The sequence below is a fragment of the Bos indicus x Bos taurus genome, chromosome 4, assembly GCF_003369695.1.
Source record: "Bos indicus x Bos taurus breed Angus x Brahman F1 hybrid chromosome 4, Bos_hybrid_MaternalHap_v2.0, whole genome shotgun sequence".
Taxonomy (NCBI): domain Eukaryota; kingdom Metazoa; phylum Chordata; class Mammalia; order Artiodactyla; family Bovidae; genus Bos; species Bos indicus x Bos taurus.
Genome location: NC_040079.1, coordinates 55053359 through 55069253, shown reverse-complemented (window position 1 = coordinate 55069253; position 15895 = coordinate 55053359). Strand labels below are relative to the sequence as shown.

The window sequence follows — 15895 nt, the reverse complement described above, 5'->3', positions numbered from 1 at the left end:
TACTCGTTGTTGCCATGCATGGGCTTCTTGTTGCAATGGCTTCTCTTGTTGCAGAGCATGGGCTCTAGGGCATTTGGGCTTTAGTAGTTGCCAGGGTACTAGTACTAGTACTAGTATTAGTACTCAGGGCTCAGTAGTTGCCATTCCCAGACTGCAGAGCACAGGCTCAATAGTTGTGGCACACAGGCTTAGTTGCCCCGAGGCATGTAGGATCTTCCAGGACCAGGGGTCAAACCCATGGTTATTGCATTGGCAGGTGAATTCTTAACCACTGAGCCACCAAGGAGACCTCTCCAGTAGTATTATATTAAAAAACAAGTCTTATGCATGACTGATTTCTCAGTCTCCATGCCTCTCTACCTTCCCCCAGGTACAAGTGGAAGTCCCCTTATTCTAGCCTTGGGTATCTTGGGCTCAGAGTTTCTTGAGTACAGGAGGAGTTGGAGCTAGAGAGAAAGAGGACCAAGTGACTAAGTGACTTGGAAATGTGGTCAGTGGGAAGGAAGGTAGGCAAACTGTGGAACCAAATGGAAGTCAAGTTTAAATGGGTTAATTTCAGGAAGTCAAAGACAGAATTCATGTGTGGGGAATCTAGTCATATGGAAAAAGAACATTTGAAATATGGGGACCTTTGGGACTATCAATACTCATGAGACTGAAACCTTGACTTTTTTTCTGCTGAAAATGGAGAATTTCCCAGCAGTTGCATATTGAAAATAAAAATGACAAACCTCAGGCCCCAGGAATTTCACAACAGTAACTTGATGCATGTTCACCACTCTTCTTTTAGGCTTGCTTATCAGCACACATTTTCAAACTCTAACCCTCTCTTTGGTATCTTTTTCTTTCATCCTCCAGTTTGAACAACATCAGTTCAACAGATGCAAAGCGATCAGGTGTCAAGAGCTCTGGCTCAGAAGGAAGTGCCCCAATCAACAACCCTGTCATCCCTGTTGACTATAAGAGTTTTAAAGCCACTTGGACTGAGGTGGTGCACATTAACCGGGAGAGATGGAGGGCCAAGGTGCCCAAAGGTAAGATGATGGGGAATCTTGTTCATACCACTCAGACCCACTCACCAAGCAAGATGTTGCCACCCCTGATTTAGAGGTGTTGAAAATGAAGCACAAACTCAGGTTATATATTCAAATTGTTGAATGTTAGGACAGACCATCTTTTGCTCTTTATTATATCTAATACTTAGTGCATGAGAGAATGAGGTTGACTTCCAAGCCACCTGGTGGAATGACCTTAGTGCTATATGTCCAGATACTTCTCAAAAGGAAGATTGTACAGAGGACCACCTATTTCTTGGTTTCTGCTAGGCCATCTTGTCATTCTTATTTTATGACATGTGGCACATTTATCAGGCCTTTACTCCTTTTATCTACCTCGGCCATTGCACTGGGATAGAAAAAGCTTTAATCTCCTTACATGCATTTTTAACTTTATGTTCTCAACTTCCCTTCAGTTATTACTCAGGCTGACCTTCTGAGATGAAGGTAACTCACAGGTAAACAGAAATTCAAAGAAAAGTCATCACTCTTGGTACTATGAACAAAAAATGACTGAACTCTCTTTGTTTTTTGAAAGTCAGAATTCATTTGCATGTTTGTGTTTACCGAGCATGTGCTCCATGATTCGTACGTATGACATGTTCATACTGTAGTCTAAGCAGGAACACATAGCTGTGGTAAGTCTCATGAAGCTATGATGCCTGATTCTAGAGACAATTCTAGAGTGGATGATTCTAGAGTTCTAGAACCAGGAGGCTAATCTCAGTGGGTTTTGTGGAGGTACACCTTCAACAGCAGTCAGTTTTTGCCAACATCTGTTGCATGCCTACTGTATGCCAGGCTCTGTACTGTGTGTTATTCACCGAGGTGAATATCAGGCATCCTTGTCCTCAAAGCTCGAAGTCTCCTGGGTGGGGACAGGGAGGCATTAGCACAGAATTTCTTTCCAAGTAGGAACGGGAGTTCAGTGGAAGCCTGTACTCCTCACCAGCACCCACTGACCTTGAGCCCTGGACTTTTATAACAGGCAAGCAAAGTTTTATCACCGGTCACAGCATTCCACACATTAATATACCCAGTGTCTCTGCCCAAGGGAGAAGGGTAGGAGTAGGTCTTGTTCCTCAAATATCTGGGGCGCTGCTTCCAGTGTTGAGAGAGAAGAGACAAGATCACACTGCTGGAGTTATTCAAAGGCCAACATTGTGTCCTGTCCAAGTGGCTTCTCAGTTCAGGTGGGGCAAAGTGTTTATACTTACAATTCTTTTAAGGCATAGTTGGGCCCTTATCATTTGGGGACGTCCTGAGCTATGGAGAAGAAGCCAGCTCTTCTTCGATATTTTAAGTGTGGCCTCTCACAGTCTATAAGGATGCTTTAAACATTGAAATCCTCCCTGTTGGCAGGCTTTGCAACCAGCAATGGCAGCTACTGCATCATTTTGAGAAAGCAATCTCTTATAATCAATTACACTCATTACACTTGAAAATTCAACTCCTGACAATACACAATTGAAAGTGGTATTTCAAGATAATTTGTTTGCAATTATCTGGCTTACTAAAATTACCTTCTGAAACTAATCACCTGGGAGAGCATTAGACAGTTTCTTTTCTAGAAGAAAATTGGTCCTTTAAAAAGGACAGGTAAATAAACACTGAAAAAGAAGTGAAAGTGTGTGTTGCTCTGTCGTGTCTGACTCTTTGTGACCCCATGACCCCATAGACCCTGCCAAGCTCCTCTGTCCCTGGGATTCTCCAAGCAAGAATACTAGAGTGTGTAGCCCTTCCTACTCCAGGAGATCTTCCTGACCCAGGGATCGAACCCAGGTCTCCTGTGCACAGGCAGATTCTTTAACATCTAAACCACCAGGGAAGCCCAAAATTAACACTAATAGTTTTAAAATATGTGAGGCATGCTAATAGAGATAAGCTCAATGGCACCCCTCTCCAGTACTCTTGCCTGGAAAATCCCATGGATGGGGGAGCCTGGTGGGCTGCAGTCCATGGGGTCGCTAAGAGTCAGACACAACTGAGCGACTTCACTTTCACTTTTCCCTTTCATGCATTGGAGAAGGAAATGGCAACCCACTCCAGTGTTCTTGCCTGGAGAATCCCAAGGACAGGGGAGCCTGGTGGGCTGCCGTCTATGGGGTCGAGCAGAGTCGGACACAACTGACGTGACTTAGCAGCAGTAGCAGCAGCAGCCTGGTTGAGGTGCTTGGGAAGGCTTCTTGTGTCTAACTAGGATTTGAAGGATGTCTGGAGTTGAGCATGAAGTGGGGAACAATGCAAAAGGGATTGACAAAGGCACAGCCCCCAGGGTTTATGTATTTTTTTTAGGAGGACAGTTTGGGTATCAAAGCAAAAGTTAGTTGGGGAACGGGAGAATTGAATCCCTACTTGCCCTGTGCTCTTTGGCAAATCCAGGCAGATTCTTTGAGAAAATTCCCTTTGGGGGATAATAATAGATACCACAGAGGTGGTGCAAAGAACAGAAATTATATAAGTAAAGAATGAGAACAGAGCCTGCACCTGGTTATTGCCTGATAAGTGGTAGCTTTTATTTTGAAAAATTGGAAAAGAAAGTTTAAATGCAAAGTTAAGAAAGTGGTGGTCAAAATGCAGCGTATAATTAATATTTTATAACATTTTCTTATTCAGTTTGCATCTGTTTTTCTGTTGGTGATTGATTTGTGCTGCACTATCCAAGAATGTTTTGTTCGTGATTCTTTTTCACCGGAAAATCCTGATTTCAGCAAAGGCTGCCCTGCATTGGGGCACTTGAATATATGTTGTTATTAAATTGATCAGAAATGGAATTAAATCTAAGGCTTTAGTTTTTTAATCAACCTATCTAGCTAGGCCAGAACACATAGTTGTCAGGAAAGATTGAATCAATATATATTTTTTTACAGCTCTCAGGACTGAAACTCATTATTCACATACAAAGATATGTAGGCATAACAATTTGCAAGTATTATCAATATTGATCAGTTTCCATTCAGAATTTGACACTTTTTAAACATGTTTTTCTGGTGTAAGAATAATAGGTGTCTAGGTTACAATGCTGAAATATAAACAAAATATACAAAGAAGAAAATAAAAGTCGCTCATTCCAGCAAAACGTAACTATTGTTGAAATTCTGATGTAATTTTTTAAAATTTGATTTCCTGTGCACCGTGCTCCTTCTCTGTTGTCTTATCCAGTCCTTTGTGACCCCTGCCAGGCGGTAGCCTGCCAGGCTCCTCTGTCCATGGGACTTTCCAGGCAAGAACACTGGAGTGAGTTGCAGTTTTCTCCTCCAGAGGATCTTCCTGACCTGGAGATTGAACCTGTGTCTCCTGCGTTGGCAGGCAGATTCTTTACCACTGAGCCACCTGGGACGCTCCCTTTTGTACATATTCATAAGTAAACATTTTTTCCTTAAATTGAGATCATAGTGTAATATTGTATTTTCCTTCTCTGTTTCTATTTTGAAGATTTTATTCTTATACTGAATATTCTTAGAAAGTGTGATTTATATGGCTACTGTATGTAATATCATAGTTGAACCATCCCTCTGTTACTGAGTATGTTAGTTTCCAATTCTTCATTATTGTATATAACATTGTTATGAACATCCAAATTCATAAATCTTGAGTCTCCATATGATCATTTACCTAGAATATATTTCTAAATATTTGATTTCTCTATCAAAGTAGGTGAAAAATTCTAAAGCTCTTGATATATGTTATCAAATTTGTTTCTGGAAAGTTTTTTTTTTTTTTTTAAACTAGGTGTTCTCCTTCAGTAGAAGTGTAGTGAGAATGCCATTTCTTTATATTTTTTCCCATTATTTTACTCTTGAGGATGTTTACATTTTTATTATTGATTCATAATAACTCTTTGTATATTAAGGATAGCAATTCTTCAGTTGACAAACTGTCTTGCAATTTCTATCCTACCTCCATCCAGTTAGTTAGTCAGTCAGTTTGTCCTATGTATTTTAACTTTGTTTATGGTCTTTCAAAATACATCTTATTTTTATTTTCCCAGAGATTAGCTTTATATTTTTATTGAATTATATCTCTGTCAATGTAAATATGAAATAGTATATAATGATACTCCTTTGCAAATGCTGAGAAGTTTATTGAATTTTAAAAAATTTCCTCCATTGTCACTCAGTTTTTATTGAAATAATAAAAGATTTTCAACCTAGGTGATTATAAGTAAATTGTAAGTAAATGACTATTTTATAATTCCTTGGTGGTTCAGATGGCTAGCATGTAGTACAGGAGACCTGAGTTCAATCCTGGGTTGGGAAGATCCCGTGGAGAAGGAAATGCAACCCACTTAAGTATTCTTGCCTGGAGAATCCCATGAACAGAGGAGCCTGGCGGGCTGCAGCCCATGGAGTCACAAAGAGTCGGACACAACATGTCATAAGAAGACTTATAATTAACTTATCCTTTAATATTATTTTAAATAATTGCATCAAGTTTTATATCCAACTTAATAGTTATTTTTATTTAACACTATGATTTACTAGTATTTTTGCACATCATTAACATATTTTCCTCATTCTGAGTTTTTAATGTTGACTAAATTTTTCTGTCAGCTGAAGCACTCTGGTTAAAAATTTTAGAAAGGTACCATGGAAACATCTTCTGAGTCCTGAAGTGGCTAGGAGTACCTTTATGTTGTACTTACATATTATCAAAAGTTGACTATTCAAAACTAATCTAGTATGTTGTTTGTCTTTTTTTAAGTTAGTTTCTCTCCGTTTCTTTCTTTCTTTCTCTGTAGGTAGTTTAGGTAGGCATTTTAGAGAATTATATTAAGAGATAATTAGCCCAATACCACTTTTAAGCAAGAGCCTATAGTATCATAATTTAGAAAAGCAAGTAAAATGAAGAAATCAATGTATTTCTCCAAGACTGCACAGACATTCAGTGTGGGATAGAATTAGCTCTCAGGAGGAATGCATTAATAATTTATGGATCATGAGGGGTCTGTGCTGCCGTAACTCTTAAGCTCCTTGTTTTGGGCCATTCTCATAATGGACGGAGGAGCCTGGTGGGCTGCAGTCCGGGGGGTCGCTAAGTCAGACAAGACTGAGCGACTTCACTTTCACTTTTCACTTTCATACATTGGAGAAGGAAATGGCAACCCACTCCAGTGTTCTTGCCTGGAGAATCCCAGGGACAGTGGAGCCTGATGGGCTGCCGTTTATGGGGTCGCACAGAGTCGGACACGACTGAAGCGACGCAGCAGCAGCAGCAGCAGCAGCAGCATAATGATCACATCACCATACATAGTGTGAACTGAAAAGCAGAAGGAAATGAGATTGAACTACAGCATTTGCTTTCTACTAGTCTAGAAGCCTAGGATGTTAAATCTAAAGCCCCCAAAGTTCATTCTGTACATATATGTCATCTCTGGAACCTGTAATCAGATACAAATTAATTGTTCTATCACCTGCTTTATCTCATAGTAGGAAAGATTTAATGTCATTAATACTTCACCCTGAAAATATAAGGGGATCAGATTACAGTGGAACAGATGTATCTCCTGTAGTTTATTTTTTCTTTTCTTATATATGTGTTTACTTGCTTTTGTCTACCTACTTGGAGTAGTAGCACTTAAAGCTGATGGCTGATCACATCAATGTCATATATTTCAGAGATGTGAGGGAGAGATGGGAGTAGAGTAAGGTTGTAGACCATTTCAGAACAATCCACTGAAACGCAGTTGCTGCAAGGAAAGGAATCGCATCACATCTGATTATGGTATCATAAAAGCTCAGTTCAATTCAGTTCAGTTCAGTCGCTCAGTCGTGTCCGACTCTACGACCCCATGAATCGCAGCACACCAGGCCTCCCTGTCCATCACCATCTCCCGGAGTTCAATCAAACTCATGTCCGTTGAGTCGGTGATGCCATCCAGCCATCTCATCCTGTCGTCCCCTTTTCCTCCCGCCCCCAATCACTCCCAGCATCAGAGTCTTTTCCAATGAGTCAACTCTTCTCATGCAGTGGCCAAAGTACTGGAGTTTCAGCTTTAGCATCAGTCCTTCCAATGAACACCCAGGGCTGATCTCCTTTAGAATGGACTGGTTGGATCTCCTTGCAGTCCAAGGGACTCTCAAGAGTCTTCTCCAACACCACAGTTCAAAAGCATCAATTCTTCGGCGCTCAGCCTTCTTCATGGTCCAACTCTCATATCCATACATTACCACTGGAAAAACCATAGCCTTGACTAGATGGACTTTTGTTGGCAAAGTAATGTCTCTGCTTTTTAATATGCTATCTAGATTGGTCATAACTTTCCTTCCAAGGAGTAAGCGTCTTTTAATTTCATGGCTGCAGTCACCATCTGCAGTGATTTTGGAGCCGCAAAAAATAGTCTAACAGTGTTTCCACTGTTTCCCCATCTATTTCCTATGCTACCATTCATTAAGTTAAACATTAATTGCCTATTGTCAGCTGTGGTTAAGCCCAAACAGACTTGTTTCTGAAATGTACCACCCCCAGTTTTTTTTTTTTTTCTAGATTTTCCATATAAAATTGGTCTGACTCAGTTGTCAAATGAATTTTTATTGCTCAGATAATATGTTGTGCTCTTGTAGCAAACCAGAATTTAATACCTTCAGCTTTTATCAAAATTACTTTTAACTTGGAGATATTCTGAATGTTTAAAGTTTGCCACAGATTCAGAGGGGATTCTATAAAGGGATTATACATTATTTTACCTGATGCCTAAGTATAAACGAATTATCTTCCCCCTTGCCCCACTTTCCCTCTCTGTACAGTAAGTACAGTCCTCTTTTTCTTACCTACAGTCAGCTACAGTCAAATGGCTAATTCTTTCAGGACTGGACTTCAGAGTGTGTATAGTTTCTGTATTTTATACTGACCTGGATTGCTGATGATGGAATCAAGTCAGGTTCATAGGCAGACAGGGTGAATCAAAGCCATTGTGTACATTTCATGTAGAAATCAAGTACTTCATGAGCATCTGCTAGGTGACAGACACTATACCAAGCAGTGGGGGTTCAGTGATGGAGGTGACATTTGACCTGTGTTCTTGGGATACTACAGAAGCATGAGAGGAAGTCTGGGTGAACATGAGAGGAGCCATTTTGGGCCTGAGCCTACCGAGGATGCCATTTCCCTGTCTTATTCTGCAAGGGTATTCTTTTACTCTCTAGTTGCACCTTTCTGTAGAAATCAGAAGACCTACCACATATGCACATAATTATGTGATTTTGTAAAGAAATTTTTCTTTACCTTTTAAAAATAATTTTATTTATTTATTTATTTTTGGCTGTGCTGGGTCTTCATTGTTGCATAGGCTGCTCTCTAGTTGTGGTGCGTGGGCTACTTATTGCAGTCGCTTTTCTTGCTACAGAGCACAGGCTCCAGGCATGTGGGCTTCACTGGTTGTGGCACGTGGGCTCAGTAGTTGCGGCTCCCAGGCTAGGGAGCGCAGCCTCAGTAGTTGTGGTGCACAAGCTTAGCTGTGCCATGGCGTTTGGGATTTTCCCAGACCAGGGATTGAATTCGTGTCTCCTGCATTGGCAGGTGCATACTTTACCACTGAGCCACCAGGGAAGCCCTCCTTATCTTTACATTGTAAATTATAAATACATCCTGTGGGGAAGTAGAATGTCATGAAACGGTGAATTGCAAACATTTAAAATTTAAACCAATGCTTGTCAATCCCGATTGTGTGTTAGATCATCTGGAGAGCATTAAAAATATCCTGTTCTTGCCACTCTCCCTCCAGAGTCCGATTTAATTTGTCTGAGATGAGGCCAGTGCATTAGTTTGGTTGAGTGAAGGGGTGGATAGATGAATCAGTGAAAGGATGAATGAAAACTTCATAATGTATTAAGGACATCTGAGCCAGGCAAATTTAAGGGCAAGAAGAGTAAAATGAAGCCAGAGATCATAGACATGCACGAAGTATAATGCCATAAAGCCCTGTGAACATGTGAACCTGAAACCAAATCTGAGCTTTGTGCGCTTTAGCAGCTGAAACAAAGGGAAACACAATCACGTGGATAATGACTCTGGTGCCCATTCGATTAAAAGCCAGATGTTTCTGGACCAAGACTAACCAGGAGAAATAAAGAGGACCCTTGGTTATGAGGTGTGGGATATTTGTAACACATTTAGAGAAAAAAAAATACAATTAGTCTTTCAGAGTGGAGGTGAAAGACCTTTTGAGTGATTTGAATGCTGGACAGTGAAGTCTCTAGACCCTAAAGCAGAATTGGTCTTTGTCAGGTATCTTCTATTGGTCTCTGTAGGTTACTTCCTACAACCAAGCTTCATTTCATTGCCTCCAGCCTTACATGTCATTCGTCGCTTGACCACATCACCTGTCACTTTTAAGTTGATTTAACCATACTGGCCAACTCACTGTCCCTGGAACATACCAACCTTGGTCCAATCTTATGACCTTACATTTTTTATTTCCTCTGCCTGGAATACTTTTTCCCTTTATTTTTGCATGGTCAACAATTCATCATTCAAAGTTTAGTTAAATCTCCTTCTTCACCTCCTTATGTAACTCTATGTCCTTCACGTATGCTGATCATTTTCTACCATATTACTCCAGTTTCCTTTTTTTGTAAAGCACCTGAAATTTATCTTAGTGATTCATTAGTTTAATTATTGTCCTTTCTACTCCTTAAGTCTTCTTGCTCACTACTGTATTCCCAGTGCCTAAAATGGTGTTTGACACTGTAGTTGCTCAATAAATATTAATTGAATGAATGTATCAAGTTTTTCATGAATCCTTGATGATAGGCAGTTACCCTATGTGTTTGGTTAAACATAGAGCCAGACCCTTTCAGTCAACCAAATTGTAAATAAGACTGATATCCTCTCATTAAAGAGGAAGACACAGATCAGGATCCCTGGCCATACTCAAGGCCACCTCTCATCTGGTTTGGATACCAGTTTGGAGACCATGTTTTTCCGTGAGGCTTCATTACTCTCTTCCCACTTTTAAATTCATAGACAGTAGCCTGAAACTATATGATTTCAGTGGTGGTTTTTGTCCAAGTCTTTTTGTTTTGTAATCAATTTTTTATGTTTAAACTCCAAATGTACATGAAGCTTCAGTTTTTACATTCAGTGAGGCTGTAGGAGAGTTTTGTAATGTCTCTGAGCCTTGATTCCACTTTTCAAAAATAGGGTTATGATAATAGTATATGCCATATAAGGTTGAGAATGAGAGGAAGTAATCCTTAAGAAGCACTTAGTGTAATACCTGACACTGAGGATGCATTCAGGAGAACTTATTGATGATAATAGTAATATTAATAATGCCAGTTACAGTATTGGTTTATTAATTATTATTATCCTTATTATTACTTTCTCCCTGCCCCTTCTTCTAACGTACTGTTTTGGGAAGTGACATCACCATTGAACTGATTTTATAGGTTTCCTGAGTATACGTACCAATCTGACTTGAATTAATCAAAATTATATTCCAAACACTTGGTAAACACCTTAGGTCATTTTAGTGCATTAACTCCCAATGCAAACTCTTGTTTTTGTTCAGAGAGACAGTTCTCCTAGTGGCATGACTTCTTACCTTTTCTCCACCTTTCCTGACTTGCCCCGGATGCAGAGGAGAAAGCCAAGAAGGAAGCAGAAGAAAAGGCTCGCCTGGCTGCAGAGGAGAAGCAAAAGGAAATGGAAGCCAAAAGCCAAGCTGAAGAAAGTGCATCTGGTAAAGCTGAGAAAAAGACATCTGGGGAAGCTAAGAATCAAGTCAATGGAACACGAACGAATAAAAGCAACAACCCTCATGGGAAAAATTCCAAAACTGAGAAGTCATCAGGAGAAAAGCAGCAGAATGGTGAGTAGAATCGTGCCGGTGAAAGGCTTTTTTCAGGGTGTTAATGATATGATGAATGGACGCTGGCAAAGAACTGCCCCTGCAAGGACAGCTCACAGAGCAGGACAGCCTGGCCATTCCAGCTGCTGCTGATCACATCTCTCTGAGCTGTGGATCCCATCAGGATCCCATCAAAGGCAGCCAGAAGTTTGCTTGGGCCATTGTCTGTGGGGAGATTTATACCTTTGGGCCCTGCCCAGCTGTACTGGAGACTCTGGCAAATGCCTGCTTTCTAAAGGAGAAATTCGTATTAGCAATCCCAGTACAATTTCTGAGTGCTTAGTGTCAGAATGGATGAATGGAAAGGCAGCTTTCTGTATGTACCTTCCCCCGGGAGGGCCGGGACTCATGTCTGTGTAAGATCTGTTCGGTCTAGGGATTGCCAGATGTAGTAAATGTCAAATAAAACTTTAAGAAGAGGTGGTGTCTAACGTGGACTTTAAATGCAGAAATTTGGGGGAACACAGGGACTTCTCAGCCGTAGAGAATAAGCGGAGCTAAGGCACAGGGGCATGGAATTGGTTACCTTGTTTAAGGGAACAGCAGGAAGTTCAGAGTCACTGGAGCTGACAAGTGCCAGCCTGTGGTGAGGTTGTTCGGCAGTCCAACAGACCTGGGTTCAAGTCACAGCTATGCCTCTCACTTTTTCTGGTCTTGGCCAGGTTACTTAACCCTCCACTGTCTCTGTAAAATGTGCATAATAATAGTTGCTCACAGCCTGGGCCACTTGTGACCTTCCAACAATAATAGTGATAACAACAACAACAAAACAACTAGCATTTATTGATTATATACCAGGTGCTGTTTTCGGTTCTGTCCTGGGAATTCTGTGGCAGTTTAGGAGTGTTAGGACTCCGTGCTTCTATTGCAGGGGGCCAGGCTTGGCCCCCGGTCGGGGAACTAAGATCCTACAAGCCGTACTGTGAGTTAGCTGTGCTTGTGTTTAGTCCTGTCCCACTCTTTGTGACCCTATACACTGTAGCCCACAGTGCTCCTCTGTCCATGGGAATTTTTCAGGCAAGAATACTGGAGTGGGTTGCCATTTCCTCCTCCAGGAGATTTTCCCGACCCAGGGATTAAACCTGTGTCTCCTGTGTCTCCTGCATTGGCAGGTGGATTCTTTACCACTGAGCCCCCTGGGAAGCCTGCAAGCTGCACAGCTCGGCCAAAAAATAAATTAAAAAGACCATACTTTAAAAAAGATTTTTAGTAAATAAACAAATTCTCTCTTTACATATTCACTGTCTTATCTACCTGGTAGATCCAGGTGATCTCCTCTGAATGATCTAGCTATGACACTATGCCGCTCAGGTAAATGAGAAGTATGTTGAAAGTGTTAGCGTAACACTCCCCAAGTATTTTTGCAACTGACATATTAGCATGTAGAATCAGAAAACAATATTTTAATCCATAAAATAATGCTAATAGCTCATATCATGCCTCAAGAGCTTTGCATAAATTCCTTCAGGTAAGCCCCAAGAGCACCCCAGGAAGCAAGGGAGGCCATCATTTGACTTGCCCAGCCTGTTAGCAGCCAGGTTCTGGAGCCTGCTCATAACTGATTGACTCTGTATTCAAGTATCATAGTCTGGCAAATATATTCAATTTAATAAGAATTTATAATAGAACTGATGAAGTTTTAGTGCATGCATGCTCAGTTGTGTTCAATTCTTTGTGACCTCATGGACTACAGCTCGCCAGTCTCCTCTGTCCATGGGATTCTTCAGGCAAGAACGCTGGAGTGGGTTGCCATTTCCTTCTCCAGGGCATCTTCCCGACTCAGGGATTGAACCTAGATCTCCTGCATTGCCGGCAGATTCTTTACCATCTGGGCCACCTGGAAAGCCCTAGAGAGCAATGTAGTATACTCCTTTCTTCCTCCCAAGGAATGAACCAACTGAGAGATGCAAGAATCAAAAAGTGGTCAGAATTTTAGCTCCACTGCCAGTGGAGCTGTGAAGTGAAAAACATAGAGTTGGTCTGCTGAGTGTGGGCTTCTCACATATGGCCTACACTAGGCTTAGCCCACCAGACACCAGCAGAGCAGATGGGCTCAGGTCTCGCCCCATCACTCCACCGGAGCAAGCTCTTTCTGCAGTAACAGAAAAGGGGTGTGTCTTGTGGAAAACACATCTCAAAGCGGGTTGAGGGCTGGACAGTGGGTGGCTGGACTGAACCATGCATATTCAACTCTTCCTTTTAGATAAGCATCTCCTTCCCAAAGGAGGAGTACATAAGGGCTGTGAGAAAGGCAAGATGTGTTTCTTCTCTACGTTTTTCCTATTAGAAATGTGGATTTTAAATGCCTTTTCCTTAACTAAAAAAAAAAAAAAAGTTATTATTATGTCAGTAACACTTATGGAATGCATAACATGTGCTAGACATTATAGGTGGGATTTTATACACATTAAATCATTTAAAAATCCTAACAACTGTGTGAGGTAGACATACTCATTTCCATTTTGTAGATGAGGAAACTAAGACTCAGAGAGGTTAAATCACTTGCTTAAGCCCAAGGAAACATTCAGTAGAGATTTTAGGCCAAATTCCAGGATAATGTAGATCCAAATTCTATCTTCTTTCGCCAGCATGACCCTATTTGAGAGGTTCAGCACTGTCGGGAAGAGCGGGAAATCAGAAGAACATTGAGATTCAACTCTTGTCCACAAAATGTTTATAATCTACTTCTTCCAGGGGTTGGCATACTCTTTCTATAAAGGATCAGATAGTGAATGTTATACGTTGCTGCCATTTGGTCTCTGTTGCAACTGCTTAACAGAGACCTGTTTTAGCACAAAAGCAACCGCAGATAACATGTAAACAAATGAGAATGGCTGTGTTGCAATAAAACTTTATTTATGAACATTTAGATTCTCACATAACATTAAATAACCTTCTCTTTTTTATCAACCATTTAATAATACAAAAACTGTTCTTAGGTCGTGGGCCATATACAACCAGGCAGTGGGGTCAGGTTTGGTCCCTGGGCCATAGTTATATGGTCAGGAAATGAAACCAATGAATACAAATACGCTGGTCACACAGGAGGTTATACATTCTATGAGACAGGTATAAATTAATACCCAGTGAGGGCAGAGGTGACAATAATTTATCAATATTTTGAAGATAATTAGGGGGAGAGCCTGAAAGGCACAAATAGGAGTCCAAATTTTCAACTAGGCTGGGTTGACTCACAACTGTGTTTACTTCCCAAAGTAAGCACTGGTCTGCCATTTCCCTTAAAAATTAAGTATTAAATGAGAGGTGGGAAAATAAATCAATTTTGAGCAGTAATAAGAAAGGCTGATGGTGGTTTGGGACCGGGTTGCACCAGCCTAATTAAAATGATTTGTAACTGCACAGAAAGGCGCTTTGTTTCCCCATGTTTATTGAATAACAGCTCATATCAGCTGTTAGTCCATTTTCAACCCATGGGAAATTCCTAATGGATTCCATTCAAGGAACATCATAAGACAAACATATGTCACTTTCCTGGCACCCTTCTTTGTGGCTGCCCAAGATACTTTTAGGATGGAACTGAAGGACGTTGGCTCATTGGGGTTCTAGAAGTTTGAGCCCCTATCAGCAATCTTGGGAACCCCTAAGCTTTGGTCTCCATCAAGGCACTTTCCCTCTCAGCCTCCCCAACCCTGACTGAGGAGAAGGCAGGCCAGCCTGCCATGGGCTGCTGGCCAGCATCCAGCACACCAAACCTCTCCTGCTGACTTCCTGGCTTTGCTGCAACTGTGGGTAAAGCTCCAATGCAGGGCAACCCTGAAAGCTTAAATTATTGTGCTTTAGGGGTATGAAGGCTCATTGAGGAAAGAAAGAGCATTTTTCTGCAGGGAATTGGTTTGACTGCAAGGCTCAAGATCATCCTTGAGTTCATTTCTGGCATCCTTAAAACAGGGAAAAGCCAGTGTTTGGACTGTGCCATGGGTCGCCAAAGGAATCCATCTATTTTGGCCATTGGTGGTGGTGGTAACCACGTACTGCGCTCAGACTCCTGCTCGCACTCTGGCCAGAGTTGGCTCCCCTTCCCCCAAGCTTAGAATTTGTCAAATTCCATTAAAACTACTTATTTTGTATTGCAAAGCTACTTAAGAATGTATTGCAACCTAATTATCTTGAATTATCCTTAGATAATTATCTTGAATTATCCTTGAATTCATCTTGAATTAGCCTTACATAACCATTTCTTTATAAATCAGTAGACCAAAAGCATTTAGAAATGGCAACAGTAAATGGAAGTCTGAAATCTAGAACTTAAACTTCTTAGGGAAGTTGCAAAATACAGTACTTGAGAACTTGGCTTCTAAAATCAGATCCATATGTGTATGTTATGGTCAATTACTTTACTTGTGCTTCAAGTTCCATAGCTATAAAATTGAGATGTTTATACGAGTCTCACATCCATTCGTCTGTTTAATATTTAAGCAAAATGGTCAGTTGGTCATTTGTCAGATCAATGGTTTAAACCAAATCTAAAGTAGCCAATAGCAACAGTTTTGCTGCAGAGGGAGATACTTCTGCAAAGTCTGGGAGAGATGGGGCCTGGGAGAGTGTGAAACACTAGAAGGCTGGCAGTCCATTGCAACTCAACACGGTTGGCCCGACCAGTGTGTGAACTTGCAGTGAACTCAAGGCAAAATTCAAATTGGAAGACATCCTCAATCATTTGGTGACTTATTATTCAGCATATTGATCACTTAGTGAATGAATCTTTGATGAATTTATCTATCAATAATAATACCTTCATAATGGGATTGCTGTACAAATTGAGTGAAATGATGCATGCAAAGCATTTAGCATACTGCCTGGCACAAAGAAAGTAGAAAGGGTAAATGTAGCCCTCCCACCACAGGCCCTATTCCCCCTTCTTCCTGGATGCAATAATTATTAGGATCTTTTTGCTTAAATAATGCCAGTAATTCAGTAGTGACCTATTCTTGGTTTTATGCAGGCTAGAAAGAAAGCTGCCATCAGTATG

The 15895-nt window shown here is 40.9% G+C and overlaps 1 protein-coding gene across 7 annotated transcripts in view; it reads left to right on the top strand.

Moving 5' to 3' along the window:
- The window catches only part of PDE1C (phosphodiesterase 1C), a 536801-nt gene that overhangs the window by 458841 nt on the left and 62065 nt on the right, over window positions 1–15895 (top strand). For all 7 annotated transcript variants that reach the window (XM_027539481.1, XM_027539484.1, XM_027539485.1 and 4 more), the window contains 2 exons: window positions 859–1034; window positions 10636–10866. In XM_027539481.1, coding sequence (XP_027395282.1) covers window positions 859–1034; window positions 10636–10866 — 407 coding nt within the window. The remainder of the gene's footprint in view (window positions 1–858; window positions 1035–10635; window positions 10867–15895) is intronic.